The sequence below is a fragment of the Trichoderma virens genome, assembly GCF_000170995.1.
Source record: "Trichoderma virens Gv29-8 chromosome Unknown TRIVIscaffold_85, whole genome shotgun sequence".
NCBI lineage: Eukaryota > Fungi > Ascomycota > Sordariomycetes > Hypocreales > Hypocreaceae > Trichoderma > Trichoderma virens.
The window spans coordinates 209,227-234,095 of NW_014013664.1; the positions used below are offsets into that span (position 1 = coordinate 209,227).

General features: G+C 52.8%; 8 protein-coding genes across 8 annotated transcripts; 3 read left to right on the top strand and 5 right to left on the bottom strand.

Moving 5' to 3' along the window:
* Positions 1 to 401: 401 nt before the first annotated feature.
* TRIVIDRAFT_216624 (uncharacterized protein) lies at positions 402 to 1,942 on the bottom strand (the record flags this gene model as incomplete). The annotated part of the gene is made up of 1 exon (XM_014097447.1): positions 402 to 1,942. The coding sequence occupies one exon, from the start codon at positions 1,800 to 1,802 to the stop codon at positions 723 to 725; it is 1,080 nt and encodes a 359-aa protein (XP_013952922.1).
* Positions 1,943 to 2,718: 776 nt separating this feature from the next.
* On the top strand, positions 2,719 to 6,937 carry TRIVIDRAFT_43582 (uncharacterized protein; the record flags this gene model as incomplete). Its single annotated transcript, XM_014097448.1, has 4 exons — positions 2,719 to 2,876; positions 3,044 to 4,773; positions 4,832 to 5,174; positions 5,242 to 6,937. The coding sequence occupies 4 exons, from the start codon at positions 2,719 to 2,721 to the stop codon at positions 6,935 to 6,937; spliced, it is 3,927 nt and encodes a 1,308-aa protein (XP_013952923.1).
* Positions 6,938 to 7,955: 1,018 nt separating this feature from the next.
* Positions 7,956 to 11,028, bottom strand: TRIVIDRAFT_113058 (uncharacterized protein; the record flags this gene model as incomplete). The annotated part of the gene is made up of 2 exons (XM_014097449.1): positions 7,956 to 10,745; positions 10,831 to 11,028. Coding segments are annotated over 2 exons (2,988 nt in total), but the record flags the coding sequence as incomplete, so codon positions are not given.
* A 1,859-nt stretch (positions 11,029 to 12,887) lies between these two features.
* Positions 12,888 to 14,602, bottom strand: TRIVIDRAFT_44305 (uncharacterized protein; the record flags this gene model as incomplete). Its single annotated transcript, XM_014097450.1, has 4 exons — positions 12,888 to 13,505; positions 13,567 to 13,665; positions 13,792 to 14,360; positions 14,422 to 14,602. 4 exons carry the CDS (start codon positions 14,600 to 14,602, stop codon positions 12,888 to 12,890), a joined length of 1,467 nt encoding a protein of 488 aa, XP_013952925.1.
* Positions 14,603 to 14,811: 209 nt separating this feature from the next.
* Positions 14,812 to 15,778, bottom strand: TRIVIDRAFT_216625 (uncharacterized protein; the record flags this gene model as incomplete). The annotated part of the gene is made up of 1 exon (XM_014097451.1): positions 14,812 to 15,778. One exon carries the CDS (start codon positions 15,743 to 15,745, stop codon positions 14,987 to 14,989), a length of 759 nt encoding a protein of 252 aa, XP_013952926.1.
* Positions 15,779 to 16,234: 456 nt separating this feature from the next.
* TRIVIDRAFT_57595 (uncharacterized protein) lies at positions 16,235 to 17,559 on the bottom strand (the record flags this gene model as incomplete). Its single annotated transcript, XM_014097452.1, has 2 exons — positions 16,235 to 17,448; positions 17,517 to 17,559. 2 exons carry the CDS (start codon positions 17,557 to 17,559, stop codon positions 16,235 to 16,237), a joined length of 1,257 nt encoding a protein of 418 aa, XP_013952927.1.
* A 2,907-nt stretch (positions 17,560 to 20,466) lies between these two features.
* Positions 20,467 to 22,703, top strand: TRIVIDRAFT_76205 (uncharacterized protein; the record flags this gene model as incomplete). The annotated part of the gene is made up of 2 exons (XM_014097453.1): positions 20,467 to 21,872; positions 21,938 to 22,703. 2 exons carry the CDS (start codon positions 20,467 to 20,469, stop codon positions 22,401 to 22,403), a joined length of 1,872 nt encoding a protein of 623 aa, XP_013952928.1.
* Positions 22,704 to 23,048: 345 nt separating this feature from the next.
* TRIVIDRAFT_172396 (uncharacterized protein) lies at positions 23,049 to 24,846 on the top strand (the record flags this gene model as incomplete). Its single annotated transcript, XM_014097454.1, has 1 exon — positions 23,049 to 24,846. The coding sequence occupies one exon, from the start codon at positions 23,049 to 23,051 to the stop codon at positions 24,570 to 24,572; it is 1,524 nt and encodes a 507-aa protein (XP_013952929.1).
* Between the last annotated feature and the right edge of the window lie 23 nt (positions 24,847 to 24,869).

Below are 24,869 nucleotides of genomic sequence, written 5' to 3' on the forward strand. Positions count from 1 at the left end.
CAATAGACAGGCCTGGACACGCAGCCGTCCGTCCATCGTGACATGGCCCCTGTGGTTCTGCCCAATGAGCTCTGCGGGGATTCTCAAGTCCCGCGGCCCTGCGAGTGTCCTTCATGTCTCTGCGAGGGCCGGCATGGGCGAGGTCCTAACCGCCGGAACCGAGCCCGGGGTCTTGTGTTGCCGCCTCTTGATCTGAACGAGCTGAGCGGGATACATACTCGTATGTGATAGTGCTAGGGATACAGACGAGCCGTGCCTAAAGCTAAGACATGCGGTGGAGATTGTCCTGGCCGGGATGCTTTATGCACATTGGACGTGCATGCATTAATCGCATGTATAAGTCGGTCTGATGCTGTACATGAGGGCGAGTGACTGGGAAAGGGCGTTGCACAAGTTTGGTGTAGGTGGACATGACATGACATTGATTGTATGGATTAAGATAACCTGACTACTACCTATGCATTGCTCTAGTTTGAACAGGTGGAAAAAACAGTCTATCCATCTGCCAAACAGCGTGTATCCACTTGCAACACGATCGATCGATCGATACATCCGGGGAAAGCGACTACTACTGTACTATTAACACACTAGATTGAACGAGTAAAGAGGACACAAGGGGAAGAAAGCATCAAAGGATAGACTCATGGTGGCTGGCTTTGAAGAGAGAACGAATTACTACTGGTGCCGGCAATAGATGCTCAACAGATGCTCGTGCTCCATTCTCAAAATATGACCTTTGACGCTACGCTGAGCAGCCATGCCGCGTCGCTCCAGCTTCCCTCATCCGTCGTTGGAGGCGGCACGAAATCCTCCGGGTCTAGAGGGCCCTCGACGTGACGCTTGAGCCAAGCGCTGCGGTCCGCCTGTGATTGCGAATTCGCCAGCGACTCGTCATACTCCGACTCGTCGTCCGTCTCCTCCTCGTGCTCGTCCACCGAAAAGAGCGACCAGCCCATGAAGCTCGTCATCCACCCGCCTTTGCCCGCCGCGCCGCGCCGCATAAGTCTCTTGACAGCGGCCTCGGCGTCCTCTACTGTGTCTCGCTCGAGCTCCTCGAGCCTTTCATCGAGGTCGACGAAGTCGGGCCCGGCCAGTGACTCTTGGTTCGGGAAGTATGAGTCGTCGAGGAGTCGCTCCACGGGTGTCATGAGTTGGCTCCGACTGCCGTGAATGCTGTGAGAACGACTGTGGACTTTGCTTCCAATGACGGAAATGGACATGTCATCATCTGCTAGACTACCGCGCCTGCTCGTAAGTAGGCTCGTTATCTCTCGTTCTCGCGCTAGCTCGTCTTCAAACGCCACATCTTCGATGCTCCGGATGCCAGTCAGGCTCGTCGAGCTCTGCCGCGAGACAAGCCAGGACTGGCCCTTGAATTCCCTCGCCTCAAAAGTCATCAATGCGCCGGTCCTCAGCAGCCAATCGCCATCGCCTCCCTCGTCGTGTCGCCTACGGGGCGTCGATGCACCGGTCGCAGCCTTTTTCGCCGCGGTAAGATGCGACGATGACTTGCTCTTGGTGATTGGGGCGCCTGAGGCGGATGGTGTCCGGTTCTGTGACCTTGACCGTGACCGAGGGTTGGTTGCGGAGCTAGCTAACAGCCGAGGCGTAGTAGGAGCAGATTTGCCCTGGAGATATGAGGTGCTCGGTCGCGACAGCGGCACCGCAGCGTCGACAATGGCCTCATCATCATCGATGGGAAGCTTCGACGTTAGAGGGGCCAGTGAGAGATGGTTGATGTTGGTGGACGATCGATTCTTGCGGCGAACGCGCTCGGCATGAGGAATGTATGAGACGTCCATGATGGGAGTTTGACCGCCGAGTGACGGCTTGATGAGATGCTGGGAATCAAAAGCTGCCGGTTGCGATTGTGGCCAATTCACGCTGCTGAGAGATTCATGTGCACATATCAAGCTGAAGAGAAAATGAATTGTATTCAGCAGAGGCGGCGGCGAGGGAGAAAAAGCAAAGGGAGGAGGCGGAAGAGGGTTGATATGATTTAGCTTCCAAGGTTGCAGGACTAAGAACTTGATTCCCGAGGTTGGAGGTTGCTCGTGATTCGCCGAGTGCCGTCACCAGCCGCTGGAGACCAATGGCAGCAGCGCACTGTAGGCGCCTGATGACGCTGCAAATGGCTGATTTACAGGCGGTGATGAAGCCGGGGTCACATTGGATGTATCATGATGTATAATGCATGCAACGTCGACATTTGCCGAGAGAATGTATGTGTCAATGCCTGCAAACTGTAGGTTTTGTTTCCAACAGTCAATGGTAAGTAGGCTTACATTGGCTATCTCATAAAGCATCCATAATATATACATTCAGGTACTGGTAATATAACGAAACACCTAGGTAAGCACTGCGAATACACTGTGCTCACTGCTGCTTAAAACGTTAAGCAACGTCGGCCCTTGCTAGCGCCGATCTGCCGCAAAAATTACGGCTTCAGGCTGCGAGTCATCTAATGCGCAACCAGCTTGGTGGAGGAAAAAAAAATAGAAACTTTTTGTTTTAGAAATAAAAAATAATCCCATCGTCTCAACATCCACGGCGCTTGGCCTCAAAAAGGAACAATACATTCTTGAGGCAAAGAAACGACCAAAAGACGAAACGAGGCCGCAGTCACCCGATTTTCCACCTGTTCAAAATCAGCCCATCGACAAGGGCTTCGCTTTTCTCCTGCTCATGCGCTGAGCCCCTCCAAGCCGCCTCTTCACGATGCGCAACCTTCGCAACCTCCGATTCGGAAGATGGCGGCATCCCGACATCACCGCCGCCTGCTGGGATCCCGAGAATGACGAGATTGTGTGCACGATAGGGCCGACTGCCGAGAACCCGACGATTGAGCTGGTCAGACTGTCGGACGCTGATTCCATGTGCGTTTTTGCTGCAGCATTTGTGTTTTGCGACTGAGGCGGGGGCGGGGCAGCGATTTTCTTTTTTCTTGTGTTTCCTTCTTTTCGAGATATGCGTCCTCGCCGCTGTATAGACAAAGGGTAAAAAAGAAAAAAGGAAAAAAATGCTGACATGCAGTCTCCCAAAGAAATCGACGCACACTTACTCGCTGGGATGCGCCCAGTCCGAACCCCGATCTCCTCGTCGACCGCATCGTCAATCTTCACTATCTGAGTGGCAGCGGCACAACATGTCTCGTTCTAGAAGGCGGTGATATCATTACGGTGCGGGAGGATCTTTCGACTGGCCATGTTCACATTGAGATTATGGGATCTATTGATGCCGGAATTGCGGCCGCGCGATGGTCCCCGGACGAGGAGCTGCTTGCCGTGGTCACCAAGGCTGACACTGTCGTCTTCATGGGAGGCGCCTTTGACCCCGTTGCCGAAGTCACCATGACCGAGGAGGATCTCAAGGCGTCAAAGCACGTATCAGTAGGATGGGGCAAAAAGGAAACACAGTTCCAGGGCCGCGGCGCAAAGGCCCTCCGAGATCCCACGATACCTGAAAAGGTCGATCAGGGCCTTCCGAGCACCAACGAGGACGGGTCGGTATCCATTAGCTGGCGTGGAGATGGTGCGTTCGTAGCCATCAACTCGGCTCAAGAGGGCTTTCGACGAGTAATCAGGGTGTATTCCCGTGAGGGAGAGCTGGATAGTGCCAGCGAGCCCGTCGACGGGTTTGAAGGTGCTCTGAGCTGGAGACCGTCTGGCAATCTGATTGCTGGTATTCAGCGCCTGGCGGATCGAGTCGATGTTGTATTTTTCGAGCGCAACGGCCTACGACACGGACAGTTCACTCTGCGGTCACCGAACGGGGCTGTTTTGGATGCCAGCGACGCCAGGATTCGACTCGAGTGGAACTCGGATTCGACAGTTTTGGCAGTCATTCTCACGGATACCATCCAGCTTTGGACTATGGGCAACTACCATTGGTATCTCAAGCAAGAGATTGCCATGGAGCCGGGATTTGCCTGCCTAGCCTGGCACTCGGAAAAGGCACTTCGATTCGCAGCGGCATCTGCTGGGAGCCTCATCCTGGCCGAGCAAATCTTCCACACGTCTCGAGGTTCATGCCGGCTACCCAACGATAATGGTGTAGTTGCTGTCATTGATGGAGAGAACGTCAAAATTACTCCCTTTCGCACTGCCAACGTGCCTCCTCCCATGGCCCTATTTGAGGTCAAGGCAGAGTCCTCTGTGGTTGATGTAGCCTTTGGACACGGAAATTCCTCATTCGCAGTCCTGCATCAGAAGGGCGTGGATCTCTACGAGCTGCCCCTAAAGAATGGAAGATCTACTAGGCCAGTGGAGAGGCTCAAGCTTCCATTTGATACCCCTAATATGCCAGAGCACCACATGCCGCTGAGAATCTGCTGGGTGTCCGATAACAGCTTACGTTGCATGGGCTACCAAGACGATTTGGGCCATTTGCAGCTGGTTGTATCTACTGGCGAAGGAAATTCTGCTGAGATTAGTATGCTGGACAGCAATCTGGTACTAGGAGCTGCCGCAACTCGGGATGATGATTCTGCCGTGGAAAGCTACGGCCAAGACCAGTCCGGCAGATTGTATAGGCTCTCCAACTCGGGTGACGACCTTCTTCCTGTTCAGTTCGCGACACAACTCCCGTGGTTCGAAATCAGCAAGCATGATGACGTCGAGATGGCTTTCGGTCTTTCAAGGGCCGGCCACATCTTTGCAAACTCTCGGCTGCTGGCCAAGAACTGTACATCCTTTATTGTCACGCCTAATCATCTCATCTTCACCACGAGCAACCATTTCGTCAAGTACGTGCACTTGGTGGCAGACGTCGAGGGTAAGTTTGAAATACTACGAGATCCAACCGTGACTAGTAGCGTGCTAACTTGGTTTAGATTTGGAGGTTCCTGCTGATGATCCCGAAAAGGATGAGAGATGCCGCAGCGTGGAGCGTGGTTCCCGTTTAGTCACCGCAATGCCAACCAACATGAGCATTGTGCTACAGATGCCACGAGGAAATCTAGAAACCATCTTCCCCAGAGCCATGGTCGTTGCCGGTATCAGAAGCCTCATTGAGGAAAAGAACTACGCACGAGCCTTTTCATACTGCCGGTCCCAGCGAGTTGATATGAACATTCTGTACGACCACAAGCCTGAGCAGTTCCTCTCATGCGTCAGCCTATTCTTGGACCAGCTAAAGGAGGTATCTTATATTGATCTCTTCCTCTCATCACTCAGGTAAAGACAACCCATGTTCTTTGTTCATGTGCTTCTCCAGCTTCATCTACTGACTACCATTTCACAGAGAGGAAGATGTCACGCAGACAATGTATCTAGACACCAAGCGGGCAAAAGCCCTGCCCTATGGTATCAATACGGCCCCTGAGGCATTGCCTTCGCAGAAGCCTCACGGCTCCAAGGTCAATGCTATCTGTGACGCAGTTCTCAAGGCCCTTCAATCCCACAAAACGACTCACCTCCAAAACATCATTTCAGCTCATGTCTGCAAAGTTCCTCCTGCTATGGATGACGGACTGACCCTCGTTGCTGAGCTGATGCAAGAGGATGAGAAGCTCGCAGAAAAGGCTGTAGAGCACATTTGCTTCTTGGTCGACGTCAACCGGGTGTATGAAAACGCCCTAGGTCTATACAATCTTGACCTTGCTTTGCTTGTTGCGCAGCAGTCTCAGCGAGACCCAAGAGAATACCTCCCCTTTATTCAGAACCTTCACGTCCTTTCCGAGCTTCGTCGCAAGTTTGAGATTGACGACCATCTCGCCCGCCGGCAAAAGGCCTTGGCTCATCTCCAAGCTCTTGATGCATTCGACGAGCTATGCAACTACACCAGCAAGCACGACCTCTACCAAGACTCCCTCAAACTGTACCGATACGACCCACCCCGCTTGCAGACCCTAACTGAAATCTATGCCATCTACCTCGAGTCCAAGTCTCAATACCGGGAAGCAGGCCTGGCATATGAGTCAATCAAGAACTATGCCAAAGCCACCAGCTGCTACCGCTCAGCCGGTGCCACATGCTGGCAAGAATGCCTCTTCACTGCCTACCAGCAAGATCCTCCTCTCTCCGCAGACAGCAAAGCCGAGCTTGCCACCGCTCTTGCAGACGCGCTTTGGGAGGCCAAGGACTTTTCCTCTGCCGCGACCATTCATCTCGATTACCTAGCCTCACTCGAGATGGCTGTCAAGTGTCTCTGCCGTGGCTACCATTTCGCTGAAGCCATCCGCCTCGTCATCCAGAACTCACGCCCGGATCTTCTCGAGACTGCCATTGACGTCGGGCTCGCCGAAGCGCTTGGGCGAACCACAGAGTTCCTGGCCGATTGCAAAGCTCAGCTCCGTGCTCAAGTTCCCCGCGTTGCTGAGCTGCGACTCAAGGCTGCTGAAGACCCTCTTGCCTTTTACGAGGGTGAGCGGGCTGGCGGGATGGACATCCCCGATGACGTCTCCGTGGCAGCAAGTTCGCGCGTTAGCACGTCGGCGAGTTTGTTCACGCGCTACACCGGCAAGGCGGGTAGTGTTGGTACCGCTGGTACGGGCGTTAGCAGAGCGACGAGCAAGAATCGGCGGCGTGAGGAGAAGAAGCGTGCCAGAGGTCGAAAGGGCACTGTTTACGAAGAGGAGTATCTCGTCAACAGTGTCCGACGACTGGTTGAGCGCGTGGAGGCGTCCAAATCCGAGGTGGAGAGACTGGTGTTTGCTCTCGTGAGGAGAGGAATGGCGGAGCGGGCTCGCGCGGCGGAGACGCTCATGGCGGACGTCACGGAGGCGTGTGAGGCTGCTGTGAGGGAAGTGTTTGCCGTATCGGCGGAGCAGCAGCAACAGCAACAGCAGCAGCAGGATCAACAGGCTGCTGCCAATGAGGCAAATGCGTGGAAGGCTACGGGGGGTGAGGGCGTGTTTCAGGAGTGGATGCAAGAGCAGGGCAAGAAGATGGAGCCGCCGGTGATATCAGGGATGAAGAAACTAGCATTGCTGGGATGATTTGGAGTTCTTCTTCTTCTTCTTCTTCTTTTCTATGTATGATTTTTAAGGGACTCGAGTAAATTTACTTTTTATGAGATACAAAAGGAAGATATGTGCCCAATGTCTGATATTTGCTATCCAACGGTCAAATGTATTCCATGAAAAGCCGTCTCTGCGGTTGCACACATCTACACATCTTGAACCAAGGATTCAATTATGCTTATTTGTTCTCGATTGAAACATCTCCGCTACTCAATCTTCCACAAAAAGTCCACCACTCTCCCACGACACAAGGATTCCCAATCTCTTCCAATCTACAAGAAGGGCTAACGATGAAGAAAAAAAAATCCAACCAACATGCAGCACAAAGACTAAAAAAAAAAAAAAACCAACTGATATAATAATGAAGAAAAGAAAAAAGAGATATAGGTAAAGCAGAATCCGTCATTCGCCTCCGCTATGAATTCAATCACAAGTTAATTAGTCAATCAGTCCATCCATCAAAGCCATCCATCAATGAACTCTCGCCTCCTTCCTCAAAAAAGTAATACATACTTTCTTTACCATCAATTTCATACAAAAAATATAACGAGAACAGGATAGACCAGACCAGCCCGATCAACAGTAGCGAAGCAGGGGGGGTAATCTAGAGATGAAAGTATGTTGTAACATACTCTTAGAAAAAAAAAAGAAAAAAAGGGGGAAAATAAAGGAGACGTCATGATAATGACAGATATCTTGTCCAACCATCCAATTGGATCTCCTCACATCGATCAACATTAACAAGAAAAGAAAAGAAAAGAAAGTAAGGTAAGGGATAAGGGCCGGAGCGATAAACTTGAAAGGGAAAAAGACAATCAAGTTGCTCCTGTGAAAAAGGTCACTCAGGTGGTTGACAGGAAGTCGTTTCGGCAAAACAAGAGTATACGGCCCCTTTCCCTTCCTCTGTCCATTCAAGGAGATCGCAATAACCCCCTTAGGATTCATTGGCTGCTGCGGCGCCATCAGTCTTCTTGGGTGAACCAGGCTGGCTTCCGTCAGCGCCTCCGTTGGTTTCCTCGTCCACAACCTCTTCTTCTTCCTCTTCGCCCTCTTCCTCCTCCTCCTCCTCCTCTTCCTCTTCCTCATCATCTTCGCCGGCGACATAACCGTTCATCCGCTCCCAAACCTCACGTCGAATCTTCTCGTCCTTGGCAATTCGTGCGCGCTCAACTTCTTCGAAACCTCCAGACTTCTTCAGCTTGCCTTCGGCAACAAAGGCATGAATCTCACGGTGAAGTGCATTGTCGTTGCGGTTCTTCAATTCCTTCTGTCGTAGCTTCTCGGCGCGCTCAATTGCCTCCAGACGGTCCTGGTGGTTGGGCTGAAGGGCTCGAACTTCTCCCAACATATCCTCTTTGGCAGCGTTCTGGTCAAGGCTGTTGCCAAGGTTGTTCAAGCCTTTAGAAAAGGTGCGGGCAGTGCTAGCGCTGTGGCCCGTTCCGCTGTCCTTCATCTGCTCTTTTGTAGCCTGCTCAACGAGTGTGAAAGTCTCTGACGCCTTCTCCAAGTCGTCGCGCAGATCAATAAGCAGCTCCTCCATAATGCGCAGCTCATCACGACCTTGGCAAACGTCCTCGAGTTCCTTCTCCCAAATCTTGGTCCAGATTGGCTTCTCCTTGTGCATGTAGTCTTCCATTGCCTTCAGCTCTTTAGAGAGTGCTGTAACATCCTTGGCAACACCTTCAAGCTGTCGGGGCAGTGGTCGAACACCACGGTGCACGACATCCTTTCGCAAGTCTTCCACCAAATCTTGGAGATCGTCAACCTTGGCCACCAATCGGTCGGAGTCGGCGTTAAGTTGCTTCCGACCGTTGGAGACATAGGCGTAGCCGGCATCTCCCTCCATGCTAGGGATCGCGGCCTTGACAGCCACAGACTTGACATTGGCGGCCTTGGTGCGAAGGGTGGACATGGAAGTCTGAATCTCAGACTGGAAAGTTGAGTAGGTTTGACGGAGCACAGCGAGGTCGCGCCGCAGGCTTTGAATTTCTCCCATCTGGCCACTGTCGAGCTTCCGGCCAGCTCCTAAGAGCGTCTTCGACCCGTCTGTAACTCGCACAGGCGCCTGTTGGGCCTGCTCCAAGACAATCTGGGCCATCTCCTTGGCTGCCTCCTGTTGGCGATCCGACACCCGTTGGAGAGTGACGGCCTGGTCATCAACATTCTGCTTCACCTCTCGAACAATCTTGGTGAGCGCAAACATGCCCTCATCGATGTGCCGTTTAACTTCATCCAGCGGCTCCACATTGAGTACTAGAACAGTTCGATCCTTGATGTCGCTTAGATCTTCCAGTTCGTGTCGCACACCGGATACGGGATCCTGGATATAGATCTCGGGTAAGTCGGTTCCGTTTTGCTGCGTGTTCCAGGAGAACTTTTCGATGAATGCCAGCTGCAGGCGCCCAATAGAAAGCTCGTCGCGACCTTCGGGCAAAACAATCTTCTTAACCTTTGATTTGTACTGGAGGAAGAGTGTCAGGTCTTTCGTCGGCGTCGGAGGAGGCGAAACCTGGAAGTAGGGCTCGTTTGGCTTTGACTCTGTGGGATGAGGGGCTGATGTTGGGGCTTCGTCTAGCTTGGTTTTCTGCTCCTTCTTGGATCCAGGGCGTGGCGCTTCGCTCATGAAGGGGTTGGAATCGGTCATAGGGCCGGAAAGAGTCGCGCTGGGGGCATATTTGTCATCTGGACTCTGTACAGATGGGCTCTCCACAACCACCGCCGGCTGGCTGGGCAAGGTCTCTTCATCTACCCGAGTAGGCACTCGAATAGGGGAGTTGTCAAAGCTGGAACCGTTCTTGATTTGGGATGCGGTTCGACTATGTCGGACAGATTCGCGCGACTGGACGGCCCGTAACGACTCCCTTGCTTCTTTCCTTCCCCTATTCGGTGTCGGTCCGGTTTGCGAGGGTAGCATGGGAACGACATTTCCGGATCCTCCAAGATGCTTTGAAATCTGGTACTGGGAGTATCTTCGGGACGCCCTTCTCTCCAAATCGCCGCCCTTTTGCAGCGCTGCCAGGGCACTCGAAGTCTTATCCGGGGGTGGCGGTGGCGGCGGAGGAAAAGCGTCGATGTTGAGTTCTGCTGCCGGTGGCCCTGCGGGCAGAGACGAGTCGTCTGTTGGGTATGGTGGTACAACGGGCATATTCTGCATGGTAGTGCTTGACGCAGACGACTGCTCTGAAGCAACCGAACTCCTAGATTGGTCTCGATCAGCGGTAAAGCGCCGCGTGGGCGATGATCCACCGTTCTGCTGCGGACCCGATCCTGGTCGATGTGAGTTTGGTCGGTGGCTCTCCAGGGTGTCCTCCAGCATATTGGTCAGGCCGCTGCTTCCACTTCCGACGGTACTGACGCTGGTAGTTCTCTCTGGTACAGCAGAGCCATCCCTCTCACGTCCTTGCTTCTGGCGCAATCTCTGTTGTTTTCGCTTCAAACCATGGAGCAGGTTGATGATGATATCTCGAATCCTAGGCAGATATTTCTCCAAGCTCTCGGCGCTCGCTTCTTGGCTCAGGCAAGCCTCGAGAATGCTTCGTAGTAGATCGGGGACGTTACCGAGGTCGGAGGTGTCGACGTTGATGGCCGTAAAGGCCCGGCAAGCCATGTTGAACTCGTAGCCTAATCGCACATAGACATCGGAGACTTGCGCATCGGTTGCTTGGCCGCGCGACCATTGCGTCAGCGTCTCAAGGAGCTGCTTGGTGGCTACAAGGAGATGAGTGACGCTCTTTTCGATTTGCGATAAGGGCATGTTGGAGCCGCTTCCCGATCCGGATGAACCCTGCACACACGGTCAGCTCGAGTCGCGCCGCTGGATTTGAGTCGCCCAGGCGCCAGGAGCAGGACAAACAAAAGACATGACATACCTCGCGGGTTGTTCTCCTCGAACCGCTGCTGGACGGAGCGGATCTGATGGAAACGTTGGATGCCCGCTGGGGGTTGCCCGGCGGGATGCCAGGAGAGATGGCTCGCACGGAAACATTTGGCGGCGGCCCAGGATCCATCACACCTGGGGATCGCCGCTGCGAATAGGCCCTCTGGGCGGCAGAAGCTTGTGGCTGCATCGCTCTGCTTCTTTATTTTCCCTTTCTAATCTTTTTCTTCGCTTTCTGTCCCCTCCAGAGTCAGGATGCCGGGGTGGTTTCTTGTCGGATCGGCTACGCCCCTAATATTCGCTCGACGGGCCGTGATCGCGGGAGCCAAACGGGTGGCTGGCTGGCGGGACGAAGAAAGCGTCGTGTGGCGGACTTGAGAGAGAACGAACGAGCAACGATGGGTGCCCGATAGGATATAGAATAAGTCGGTCGTTGGGTGTTGAAGTGTTTCGCCCAAGCAATTTATAAACAAAAGCAGCGACAGTCAAGTGCGACAAGAGACAGGCGTTACATCATCCAGCGAGCGGCAGACGGCAGAAGCAAAGAGGCCGTATTCGGCATGCGCACACACAACGTCGGCGCCAGTAGCGAAAGGCCAGATGTGGCGGCGGCTTCACTGCGGGAGACTCGGAGAGCCAGAGGAAAGACGACAGCAGAAGAGAAGCAGGAAAAAAGGAATGGCGCTGCAAGAGGCTGGTTTGTGTGCCGGGCTCGTCTTGTTGAGAGAAGAGCGAGAGGGGGTCTGTGTGTGGTAAGCACAAGTCCGTTCGTCCACCTGAACTGCACGTGCCATGTACCTTTGCTGTACCTTTGCTGTACCTGTGCTGTACCTTTGTCTAGCCGGAGAAGCTTCGGGTCCGATCGAGGCTCATGAGAGCTCCGTTTGCGTTGAGGAGAATACGAAGTACAAGTGGCTGATTTAAGAAAAAGATGTCTCAGACAAGGTTTGGCAGGTCAAGGGTTCGTATTTCTGCAAGCGACAGAAACAGTGCAGGCGACTAGGTACTGACTGGAGCTTACTTGCAGAGGACCTCTCACGTACTGTAGATGGGATGGATGGAAGACATGGAGGTGTTTGTGACTCGCCAGCTTCAAGGGGGGTGGAAGAAGCGACACACAAAAATGCACACCGCGACTTTTTTTTTTTTTTTTTCTCTATGATTGGATTCTTTCCTCTTTCAACCCCCTATCTTTTATCCCGTCTCAGTGACTGGCCAGCCCTGATGCATTGGGGGGCTCGACATGCGCAACTTGCACATCAGCAGATCAACGAATAGCGCCAGCGCAGGAACCAGAGGCTGTGAGTGGCTGAAATGCGCTATAACGTTGGGCAGCATTTCGATGTGACTGGTTGCCGTTGTGGGTGAACGTTTTTATTTATAGCTGCCCAACGCCGCGGTCTCAAGTCTAAGTGCAGTCTATTGTCACTGCAAGGCAAGATACGAGTCCTAATAATAGCCCTATCTAATATGGAGTAGATGCATAGGTAGAGATCTCAACTAATACCACATTATCTACATGTCAAGGCCTCATCTGAGATTGACGATGGACACTCATATATCATCACAACAAAATAATCCCGACCGACTTATTTTACGCGATTTACTGGGCCAGTATCCTCGTACGTAAAACGATAAGAAGGCAGCAATAAGCACGTAGCACATGTGCCCTTTGCGTGACATTCGCCCAGTTTCACAATCTGCGCGTGCCTCCCACTAGCATCTGTCGCCATCCAGGTGTTGCATCAAACTGATCCCTTGTGCATGTGTCCCTGTCTTTATTCGACAGACACGCCATCCGGAAGCTTTCTAGAACCCTGGCGCTGAGACCCAAGTAAAGGGTTCCCAGCCACCGCCTGCGGTACCTTGCATCGTACCTTGCACAATCCTAGAACCCAGGTACACAGCTACCATGGCAACGCGGTCCGTGGGAAGTCCGCGAAAATATGTGTCACGCAATACGGAGTGGATGGACTCTAATTCCGCGCTTGTAATTTATGTCCGTTGCTCTATCAGATGAAATTAGGAAACAAATCAACCGCTCAGTCATCATCGCACGCCCCATCCGTTGTCTAGCAACGCCGTGGCCTCCTCTAGACTCAAGCCGGCCGTCTCGGGGTATATCCTCCAAACAAGGGCATACCCAACAGCACAGACCGCCGCGTAAAGAACAAACGTCCACGACGGGCTCAGCGCATCCATCAACGGCAAAAAAGTCAAGCCAACCGCAAAGTTTGCTGCCCAGTTGGTTGCCGTCGCAACCCCGCTGCCCACCGAGCGTACGGACAAAGGAAACAGCTCGCTCTGCATCCATGGCACGTTGCCTAGGCCGAGAGCATAGGATGCCACGTAAATCATAATGCTGACGAGGACAACGACGGCTGGCTTGGTTTCGCCCTCGCCTGCCGGTGTTGTAACATCGTCGTCATGAGCGGTTGGCGACGGCTTTAGAGATAAGTATGAGAAACCTGCTGCGGCTAACAGCAGTCCCAAGGCCATAAAAGGTATTGAGTACAGCAAAATACGTCGGCGGCCGATGCGGTCAATGAGGCCCAAAGCAACAAGGGTGAAGACAAAATTAGTGATGGCAACGATAAGAGAGGTCAACGTAGGACTCTCGAACCCCATGATGGAGAATATGGTTGCCGAGAAGTACATTAGCGAGTTCTAGGGAGTTTCATGTTAGTCACAGGTATAGTAAAGCCCAGGCTGTTTAAAAAGCACTTACAAAACCACACAGCTGCTGCAGTCCTTGTAGGAGACACGCAATAGCTAAAGCGCGGCGATGTTTGCCCTCGCCCAACAATTCGTGCCACGCACCGAGTCCCTTCCAGGGGCCCGAGGCCTGGCGATCTTGAAGTAGCCGTGCCTCCTCCTCTTCGCGGACCTCAATCTCAATCTCCTTGATAATAGCATCTGCAGTGCCATCGAACCGCCCTTGCACACCATTGACCTTTTGAATAACACGTTTCGCATCATCAGATCTCCCAGCCTTTACCAGCCAGCGCGGTGTTTCTGGCATGAAGGCAACAAGAGCACCCTGCACGGCCGCCGGCAACGCTCCCAATCCCACCATCCACCGCCATCCAGTCTCTTTCGACGCATATGTAGACAGCGCCCAGCCAATGATGTACGCCGCCATCTGCCCAAGCGTGATGAAGAGCACATTAATGGTTACAAGGCGACCTCTGTATGACGAGGGCGCAATCTCAGCAATGTACAGAGGCACCACAAAGCTTGCAGCCCCCACCGCGGCGCCAATTATGCAGCGGCCGGCTACCATGACCGGCACAGTAGAGCTGACGGCCTGTAAAACCGCGCCGATGATGAACAGAACGTCGGCGTACAGAATGACTCGTTTGCGGCCCAGCCGATCGGCGATGAGGGACGAGAATGGTGATATGAGAAGCGCAAACAAAGAGGTTGACGACGTGATGATTGATTTGTCTATCGAAGTAAGATCTCGGTCCGACAGCGCCTTTCCGATCGAGACGAGAGTGGCGGATATGACACCGGTATCATCTAGAGAACCCCCAACCCGTCAGCGTCTTCTCTGTTGCTCCCAAGCGAATGGTAAACTTACAGCCAAATAATAGCCCGCTGATTCCAGCGGCAAACGTCAAAATCAAGACAAACAGGCTAGGATGCTCGTTGATGGCCTTCCCCGAGATAGCCCTCGATGCAGGCTCGTCGTCAACGGCATCGTACGGCGCATCGTCATCGTGGCGGTTGCTCGCAATCAGCGGCGCCTGGGAGCTATCCATTGCGATAGCAAACTCCGACGCTGGTGCCGCGATTGTGTCGCGCCCATGAGCTTCAAGCGGGAAGTTGAAGTTGTTTGGAGCAAGTCGGGTTCCCAGTTCCGAAATGGCGGCGTGACCCCGGCACTAGGCTCGGTGACGTTTCCCGTCCCACCACCATGCATTTAAAAGGAGCCCTGGTCGAAATCAAGATCTGATAAGATACGCAAAGCCTCGATGCGACCTGCTTGTGTTATTGCGAGGAATTGTGCTAACCGCCCTACAGAATTGATGAATATTCAGTTTCGTTGTTATTCATCTAAGTCTCTGTCGTTTCTCGTGATACAGATATCGTAAAAGGAAACACGAACCACTATATCGGGATTCCTTCATCACCCCAACCAAATCTCACTGCGCGGGCTTCTTCGCCAAGGCTACAATGCTAAAGTTCAAATTCCCATTTCCAGCCGCCAAAAACTTGCGTATAGCTTGGCCCAGAGCTCCTTCGCTCAGCACATCATCGCCGTCTTGCATCAGTCCCCTGTCCACAGGGCCGTCTGTGGCGCCTTCCAGCTCCCACAAATGGCCATCCTTTCCCTTGACGAAGGAAATGAAATGAAAATGGTTATCCTCGTTGGCTCCAGGTGGGTGAGAACTTCCTGTTCTTGCGGCTTTCATGTGTTTCTTCTCCAGCTCTTCATTGTTGTACAATAAGGCAGCTCTTTCGACGGGCTTGAGTGGTGTGGCTTCGTTCAACAGGCCATCCAAGAAGGACCCCTTCTGGACAAACTCTCTCGCCTCTCCATTGGCTACAGAATGCAACAATGCCATAAGGCCGCACGCATGACCGATGGTTTGTTGAAACCAGATAATTGGTTCCTCATCGCCGCTCTTATTGTAGGTCAACTGTGCTGGTGAGACAGTAGTCCCATCCTCCTTGCGAACGGCATAATACATCTGCGCCGGAGTGATGAATATCAGGGCTAGAACTGGACGGGGCACCAAAGAAAGAAGATCGGCATCATCCAGGCTGTAGACATCGTAGAATCCGAGGCCGGGTGAGACTCCGAGGTCGTGCACGAGTGACGTGAATACTTCTGGGTTGTTTTCCAAGGGAATAAAGGTCTTCTGACCGGATGGACGAATGTACACGCCTTCGGTTGGCATTTTGGATGATGGATCTTTTCACCTGATTATCAGTTCATCAGCAATAATTGTTGTTTTTGATGAATAGATGTTAACTTGGAGGCCAAGTCATTCCTCTGGTGGTGATTTTGGTTGTCTAAGAGAATCACGTTTGGCGCGGGGTTGCCTAGCTGTGACGCAGCAGGTACGCGGCACTCTGGTGCCTGCCATGGATTTGCATATCACTTTAGGAGAGAACGATGTGTCAGAAATATTCAATTGCTATTCTTGAGAAATAAATAGAACTAATCAAAATATTTGATTGGGTTACATATCATGTGACAAAACAGACCAAATTCAACCTCAATGTTGCTCGCTCGCTGGCATTTAATCTGGCGTGAATACAACGTCAAAGTAAATATTAAACACGCCATCGTATATGGCCTTTCAAAGGTCAAAAAGGATGAAACAAAATCCATGGATCCAACTACAAAACATCCAGCCGGTGGAGATAAGATCATAACCCTGGAATTAGGTTCGGTTCATAGCATCAGCTTCTGCCTTGGCCTTGGCCATGGCTTCATCCATTGCCTTGAGCTCCTCTGCGGTCTTACCCTGTGCCAGTTGCTTCTTCCGATGCTGCATCACCTTGTCAACAAGAGTCTTTGGCACACCCTCGGAGAACATCAAGCCCTGACAGCGGTCCCAAGCCAGTTGCTGAATCGTTTCGACACGAGCTATCATGTCGGACTCGAATCCGCGGATCTGTTCGTCGAGCTCTTCGGTGCTCTGAGCCTTGAGGATCACTCGAGCAAGTATCATGGCATCTTCGAGAGCTTGGTTGACTCCTTCACCGGCATGAGGCGTCATCAAATGTGCTGCATCACCAATGAGAGTGACACCAGACTTGTGCTGCCACTTTTGTCCAATGGGCAGCCGCCACAGAGACCTGGCCGTTGTTCGCCCTTGAGCAGCTTCTAGAGCCTGATGAAATTGAGGGCCCCAATGCTCCAACTCTTTCGTCAATGCCTTCTTCACTTCGATGAGGTTTTCGGAATCGTAGCCACACTTTTCAGGCTTCATCCAGTCTGGATCCTCGCGCACGAAACTAAATCCCATAGAAATGCTGCCGTCGCCCATTTGCTGAAGAGTAAACCGTTGACCGTCCGCACTAGCAAAAATACTTCCACGGTTGACGATTTTGTAAATCTCAGGGGCAGTCTTTTCAGCATCAGGGATGGAGATGTCGTGCATTGCCACTCTTGTGTATTCCGGCTGTAGCTCTGGCGCAATAGACAAACGAACTTTGCTAAAAGCACCATCAGCGCCGATAACAAGGTCGAAACTGGCGGTGGTTCCATTGGTAAAGGTCAAAGTGCTGCCCTCGACCTTCTGCAGGCGATGCCCCCATTTCACGGTGCCCTCGGGGAGGGAGTCGAGCAAGATTTCTCTAAGCTTCACGCGATCAATCTCTGGACGTTCGCCGAAAGCGACATTTGATTCAGTGTCGGCACCTCGGACGATGTAATAGTGAAGGTCCTTGTCGGCAATGGCCATGTATTGGCCGTCGTACCGCGCATGAGACAGAAAAATGTCCCATAAGCCAGCTTCTTTAACGGCTGCCAGACCGGAAGTGGTGTGCAAGTCCAGGGTTCCGCCTTGGGAGCGAACATTGGCAGAGGCCTCGCCTTCGAATATGGTGGCTTGAATGCCCCCAAGGTGAAGAAGTCGGGCGAGCGTGCAGCCTGTTTCGAGTGTTAGTCACCGGTGTCAGGGCAGTGAAGGTGCTTTGTATGTATATGGGTGAATTTACCAGCTGGCCCAGCTCCAATGATGGCAATCTTTAGATTTTGCATATTGAATGGAAGCTTATGCGGAGTAGTTGTTAATGGCTGTGGTGTAAATGAGCTGCAGTGGAGCTTATCAATGAGATGCTGATGAAGACAAGAGAACTGTGAGGAGTAGAATTGTTGTGATTGTTTACTGATTCATCTGTCCTCAAAACTAGACACCCGGAAGCCTTTTGTATTCATTTGGAAAAATCCGACCCGTGAAACTCGAGTTGCATACTCTCCGTTTAGACTTTTGCTCGTGTCACTTTTTCCCAGCTACAGCCACTCAGCCGGACTTTTTAGTGCCTGCGAAGGATCCGGTCATCAGCCCCCAAGGCGACGCGCGGAAACTGGATCATTGCCTACGAAGCTGGATCATTGTGTGCAGTAATCGATTCGTTAAGCGAAATCAACTATTGTTTATTGATACTTGCTGTAGACTATAGGCCGCGTCACACGGTGGTTACGGAGAGCGACTGAAGATTGGAAGCAAGCCATTATAGAGAAAAGCGTGGCTGCGCTGTAGGATTTCTCTCATTCCAGAGACCAATGGCGCCTCACGTTCTTCTGAGTCTTGGTTATAGGACTTGTGCTCTGAATAGGTAGAAACGTAGCCTCTTAGCATCGATTACCAATTTCAAGTTACCATTCTGGGAATGCAAAGTCATTGTTAAAGACATCCCGCATCAAGATTCAAAAGCCCGATGCTTGTACTGCAGTAGGTAAGCATGGATCGTTGCGTACCTAAGCTCGCTAAGGTAAGCATCGCTACAACTCCAATCGCTGTGCACGGTTCGATCGTTCGTGCACAGAGATTTGATAAGGGAGAACGGGAGCTAGTGTTGCCGGTTCAGAACATCTATGCTCATATTATGACTCTATTCCTGGGAATGCGACAAGGCCACGCATGTAAGTAACGGGATTGGCTCCGTGGAGGCAACGAGGCGATAAATCCTCGGCGACGGACTTTATACGATATTCTCCGCCCCGGCCGGTCCACCAGCCAATCAGGGCACGACCCAGCCGGCGCATAAATCATGGCCGCGCCGCCAGGGGAACGGCAGGTCCTGGAATTTACTAGAGATTTCCATGCAGCAGTTGTTCATGTTTCTTTTTTCTTTTTTTCTTTTTTTGATGGGGTTACAAATTTTTCCCCGGGGTCAGCCCAAACAGATCCTAACACCCCTGGAAAGAAACAGACTCTGTTCCGATAACAGCCGCTTACCAACCCGGTTGTGCTCAATCTGGTTCGCTAGCCCGCTACTGTACGTGTTAGGTCCGATAGCTGGAGTCGCTCTTCGGCCTTTCGCTCCCGGCAGAAAAAAAAAATTGGTGCTGGACCGACTGAGAAATTACGTCATTGCACAGCAACGGTCAGCACAGAGGCGATACCGGCCGGGGCAGCACGTCGGATAGAAGAAAACCTTCGGACGGAGGCTCCATGGGGAGCAGCCCGAGAGGCTATGTTGCTGTATTTGAAATTCTGCTGGACGCGCTAACGGTGGGTATCAATGCGATCATACTATGTACATGTGCATGTAATACGATGATCGATTTGCAACGCCCGCTGTGCGCTTGGCCGCTGTCTCCGTGCCGAGGAGGCAGCTTGTATTACTCGTACTCCGTATATGAGTATGTTTACTCAACTCCATCTCCAGCAGACCGAAATGACAAAGGGGACGCAGCTGGACATGCTGTGGAGCAAGGCTGCTTGGCAACGACCTGAAGAACAGGGGAGATGATTCAAAACATGCAATCGGGCATCAATTGTCCACGGCTGGCTACCGAGCCTAGACCACGATTCGTTCTGCTCCGTAGATATGCCATGTGTTTCGACAGGCGGTGGAGCCAGGCCAGACATCCGGGATGCGCACGGCAGTGAAGACCCTAGCTCGAGCCCTATCTTGCAAGCACTCGGATTTTAGCTGGCTCCATTGTGTGGGCTCTGTCCCGTCCAAGCAGGTTTGCCGCAGGTCCAGCTGGAGACAAGACGAAAAAATAGGGGAGGCCTGTTAGGGAGCGCAGAGATTTCAAAGCCGGCCCCATCGACGGCTGGGTAACATCGGGGCGAACCTGCTTGTGAATCGCGGAACATGGTCCGTAATCAACTAGTAGTAGCTATAAGCCAAATGTCGACGGTAGCAATTAGTGACGTTTCTGCGGTGTCGAGTCGCAGCCATAAAGACGAGCGGTGCGCCGCCTGTCTTACATGCATTGGCCATTTCCATTTATCCGCCATCCCTTTCCGCGCTGTCTGTCGCTGAGATCCTTTGTGTCGCCCTGCTAGTTAGTTCGTTGATGCAATAGGCTTGGTGTGCTCATCACCCGCGTTTCCTACATTCCCCTTCCAGACAACGGTTAGCATTGGAACAAGCGACACCCGCCGCCGACGACGACTCCTATATCACTCGACATTTACGAAGTAAACGACCGATTACTACATTACCCTTTTCTCTTCTCTTCCTCCCGCAGCCTCATACGACTTCCCTCGTAGCACTACATCATCGTGTCTACCTTACCTAATAGACCGCCCCGCCAGCTCGCAGACTATCCCCTGCTTGTACTAGCCCCCCGGCCGCCTTGTCCTATTCCGGTAATACTCGGCTGTACTAGGCCGGCCGAGTCGCAAGTACATGACATCTCGTTCTTGCTAGTTCCCGATCAAGAGTACCGTAGACCAGCCTGAAGGCTTTCCACCTATCGCACAACTGCCGTCCCTGCGACAAGCTTTTTCGGCCCTTGCCCTTCTAGCTCTTGCGTCCCTCTCTTCTCTCCTCTCTCGGCCCTTGGACAGACATTCTTTTCGGTCCATCGATACTCTGTACATATCACAGGCTGCATCCTTTTTCCTAGTCCCCCTTTCCTTGTAACTGCTTCTTGTAGTTGCGACAGCCATCCATTGGGAAGCGAATTGCACATCATCGGGACACCATGAATCCCGCCGATCGACACATCATGGACGCAGAGCGCGATGCGTCCCCCGAGCGCTATCAACGCCGGGCAAGCAACGAAATAGAGCGCGTCATCACGGCATCCTCAGCCTCGTCTGCGTCTTCGGACCAAGGCAGCATCTTCCGCCGGAACATGAGCCGCGTATCTACACAGAACGATCTGGAGCGCCACCCCACCGCCTTGAGTCGAATTGCTACTCAGCGAAGCCAGCATGTTAACACTGTTGGAGGCTCAATTCGTACCGAGAGTAGGGCTTCTCGAAAGCCAATGCCAGCGTTTGGCGGTGGCAAGCCATTCCCCCCTCAATTGCCAGCGCAGGAGGAGTACGTCGTCGAGTTTGACGGACCTAGCGACCCCCTACATGCCCAGAATTGGCCCCTTCGAAAGAAGCTCTTGACATCTGCCATGCTGGCTTATACCACCGTCACATCTACCTTTACATCATCCATCTTTTCGTCTGCAACGAGCGCCGTCGCGGCAAAGTTTGACGTTGGCCTCGAGGTTGGCATTCTAGGCACATCCTTATATGTGTTGGGTTTCGCCTTTGGTCCCAGTCTCTGGGCTCCCCTATCCGAACTTCAGGGCCGCCGTCTGCCCATTGTCGTCTCCATCTTTGGCTTCTCCCTCTTCACCATTGCAACCGCCACCGCAAAGGACATTCAGACCGTTCTCATCTGCCGATTCTTCGCCGGTTTCTTTGGCGCCTGTCCCTTGGCTGTCGTTGCCGCTGTCTTCTCCGATATGTTTGACAACAGGACTCGAGGAACGGCAATTGCCATCTTCTCTATGACTGTCTTTACCGGTCCCATGCTGGCGCCTTTCATCGGTGGCTTCATTGTCGAATCATATCTGGGATGGCGCTGGACCGAATATCTCGCTGCCATTATGGGATTCGCCGCCTTCATTCTTGACCTGTTTTTCCTCAGCGAATCGTACCCGCCAGTTATTCTCGTTGGCAAGGCTTCAGAACTGCGACGCCGCACCAAGAACTGGGGCATCCACGCCAAACAGGAGGAAATCGAAATCGATTTTGGCGAGCTTGTCAGCAAGAACTTTTCCCGTCCCTTGCGACTCCTGTTTACGGAGCCAATCATCCTGCTTCTGTCTATTTACATGAGCTTTATCTATGGGCTGCTCTACCTTTTCTTTACTGCGTACCCGCTGGTTTTCGTCGGTGTCCATGGGTTCAACCTTGGTCAATCCGGCCTGACCTTCTTTGGACTGATCATTGGCGAGCTTCTTGCGACGCTGACTATCATTCTCCAAGTCCCATGGTATAACCGCAAGCTCGAGGCCAACCATGGCATCCCCATTCCCGAGTGGCGATTGCCCAACATGATGGTTGGTGGCGTTGCTTTTGCTGGCGGTATCTTTTGGTTTGGATGGTAAGTTTGCTCATCTAAAGTCACCCCTCATACTCTGTTCAAGCAATCAACTAACAACATGTCAGGACTGGATACAAGGAGAGCATTCCCTGGGCGGCTCCAGCTGTCAGCGGTATCCTCACCGGCTTTGGTCTCATGTCGATTTTCCTTCAGGCCCTCAATTACATTGTCGATGCATACCTCATGTTCGCCGCCTCGGCTCTTGCTGGCAACACTTTTATGAGATCTCTCTTTGGAGCTGCTTTCCCGCTCTTTGGCCGTCAAATGTTCCTCGGCATGCACATCCAGTGGGCTTCCACCTTGCTGGGTTGCGTTGCGCTCGCGCTTGCTCCCATTCCCTTTGCTTTCTACTTCTATGGTGCCAAGATTAGATCAAAGAGCAAGATCGCTCCCGTCTTTTCTGCTCCTGCCGACGAACCAGCTGATTCAAGCGCCGACGAGAGCGGAGAGAAGGAGGAGGAACACAATGCAGCATTGGCCAATGCCCCGACGAAGAATAGCGAGGCTGGTGGTCCCGCTGAGAACGTGTGAAGCAGCTGTGAGGGGGCTTGATATTTCGTCTTTTCTGGCATGTTCTTTTCATCTCTCCGGATTGGGGGTCTTACTTTGGGTTGATACCATTCCATTTAAAATGTGGGCGACGGCAGCTGTGCAAGCATGGCGTTTTATTTAAAGTATTGGATTTGGAAGCGTTATATATAATATGAATAATGTCTTACTTTGGGGGAGGGGGATATAGATGCTGTATGCACAAAGCTGTTGGCTTGAAGTGTCGATGAAACAGCGATGACACCAGCCGGTGTCAATGATGAAATAAATATCCTTATAAATACTTATAACGGTGAATCCTGCTTCTTGTGCTGTGGTGATTAAAGTTCTTACGGTAAATTTAAGCATACAAGGCGAACTGCAAACAGCGTCAGCCTAACAATGTGATTGTGTGAAACAACCCTTGGCGAGTAATACTGAACCATCCATAAATGCTTGCATGATCTGAATTGATGGGTACCTTGGTAGGTAGTGACTAAAGACAGTGTAGATATACTGAAAGCTCGCACTGTGATATCCCGCTTAATCGCATATGGCAGAGCTCCCGTCCACCACACCACCATCATGAGATGGAGCTGCAAATAGCTTTCGGCTTGACATCATAACCATGCCTCGTCAATATCCGCCATGACCACGTCTCTGTCCCGCTTGCGCTGCCCTCAATGGCGGCTACAAGCCCGAATTCTCTATGCGCGGAGCTTCTCAGACGTCAAGCGTCCCTCGTCCGCGCCAAAGCCCATCATTGACATCAAGCACATTCGGCAAAACCCGGAGCTCTATGAGCACACATGTCTGGAGCGCAATTACAAGCGCCAGGCGTCTCACCCTGCCAGGATCGGGCAGCTGCATGCTGAGTGGCAGCAGCTGCAGAAGGATGGCCGTGCGTTGAGGGAGAGGTCCAACTTGCTGAGAAAGGAGCTGGCGAATTCGGCGACGAGCACCGACGATGAGGACCTGAAGGATGTGAAGGAGATGAGCCGGGAGAAGGTCCAGGAGGAGGCTCGGGCGCTCAAGAGCGAGCTGGTGGTGATTGAAAAGAAGGAGGCCGATGCGGTTGCGCAGATGGAGGAGCTGGCGCTGGAGATTCCCAACCTCACCAGTGCCGACACGCCTAAGGGGGATGAAGCCGAGGTTTTGAGCTACATCAATGAGCCGCCAAGCTTCGAGCAAGGACCGGAGCAGCTCTGGAGGTCGCATGTTCACATTGGCGCCGAATTGGGTATTCTCGACTTTGCCGGGGCGGCGACGGCGTCTGGCTGGGGGTGGTACTACCTGCTCGGTGAGGCAGCACAGCTCGAGCAGGCTCTCATCCAATATGCTCTCACCGTTGCTACCAAGCACGGATGGACACAGGTATCGCCTCCTAGCATGGTATACAGCCATATCGGTGCTGCGTGCGGCTTTCAGCCCCGAGACCAGAGTGGCGAGCAGCAGGTCTACGCAATTGCCCAGTCCCAAGCAGACGCTGACCGTGGTGTGCCCGAAATGTGTCTTGCCGGCACCTCTGAGATCCCTCTCGCTGGCATGAAGGCCATGTCCACCATCGACGCCGTAGATCTACCCTTGAAGCGAGTCGCCGTATCACGATGCTACCGTGCCGAGGCCGGCGCTCGCGGCGCCGAGACAAAGGGCCTGTACCGCGTCCACGAGTTCTCCAAGGTCGAGATGTTTGCGTGGACGAGCCCCGACGAGTTCGAGGCCCGTGAGGTCTTTGACGAGATGCTCGACATGCAGACCGAGATCCTCTCGTCCCTGGGCCTCTACTGCCGCGTGCTCTCCATGCCGTCCACCGATCTAGGCGCCTCGGCCACCCGCAAGATCGACATGGAGGCTTGGTTCCCGAGCCGGGAGCACCACAGCGGAGGATGGGGCGAGGTCACGTCTGCAAGCTTGTGCACAGACTACCAGACGAGGCGCCTCGCGACGCGGCTCAAGACGAGCAGCGGCAAGCTGAGCTTCCCCTGGACGGCCAACGGAACCGCGCTGGCGGTGCCGAGGGTGCTGGCCGCGCTGCTGGAAAACGGGTGGGACGAAGAAGAAGGCACCGTGACTATCCCCGAGTGCCTGCGGCCGTGGATGGGCGGACAGGAGAAGATTGGGCCGTCTGCGCGGAGGAAGAAGGATGGGAATGCGGGCGAGATGATGTCATAAAAGAAGAGATGGGCAACGTTTCGATCATCACCACATGATATTCACGGAGGCATTTTATTTAGCATATCAATGCGTGTACCAAGGAACCGGGTTTTCATACTATTTTGTCACGCAATGGGAACATTACACCCTGGAGGGTAGGACGGACGGGGGTACGGACACGACTGTATGATATTAGTGTGAGAAGAAAAAAGGAGGAAGATACAATGAAACCGGACATGATTCCGTCACACACGCCTCACAGAATATCACTATGCCAAACACTGTGAGTCTCATCGCTTTGCTCTCGTGAAGATA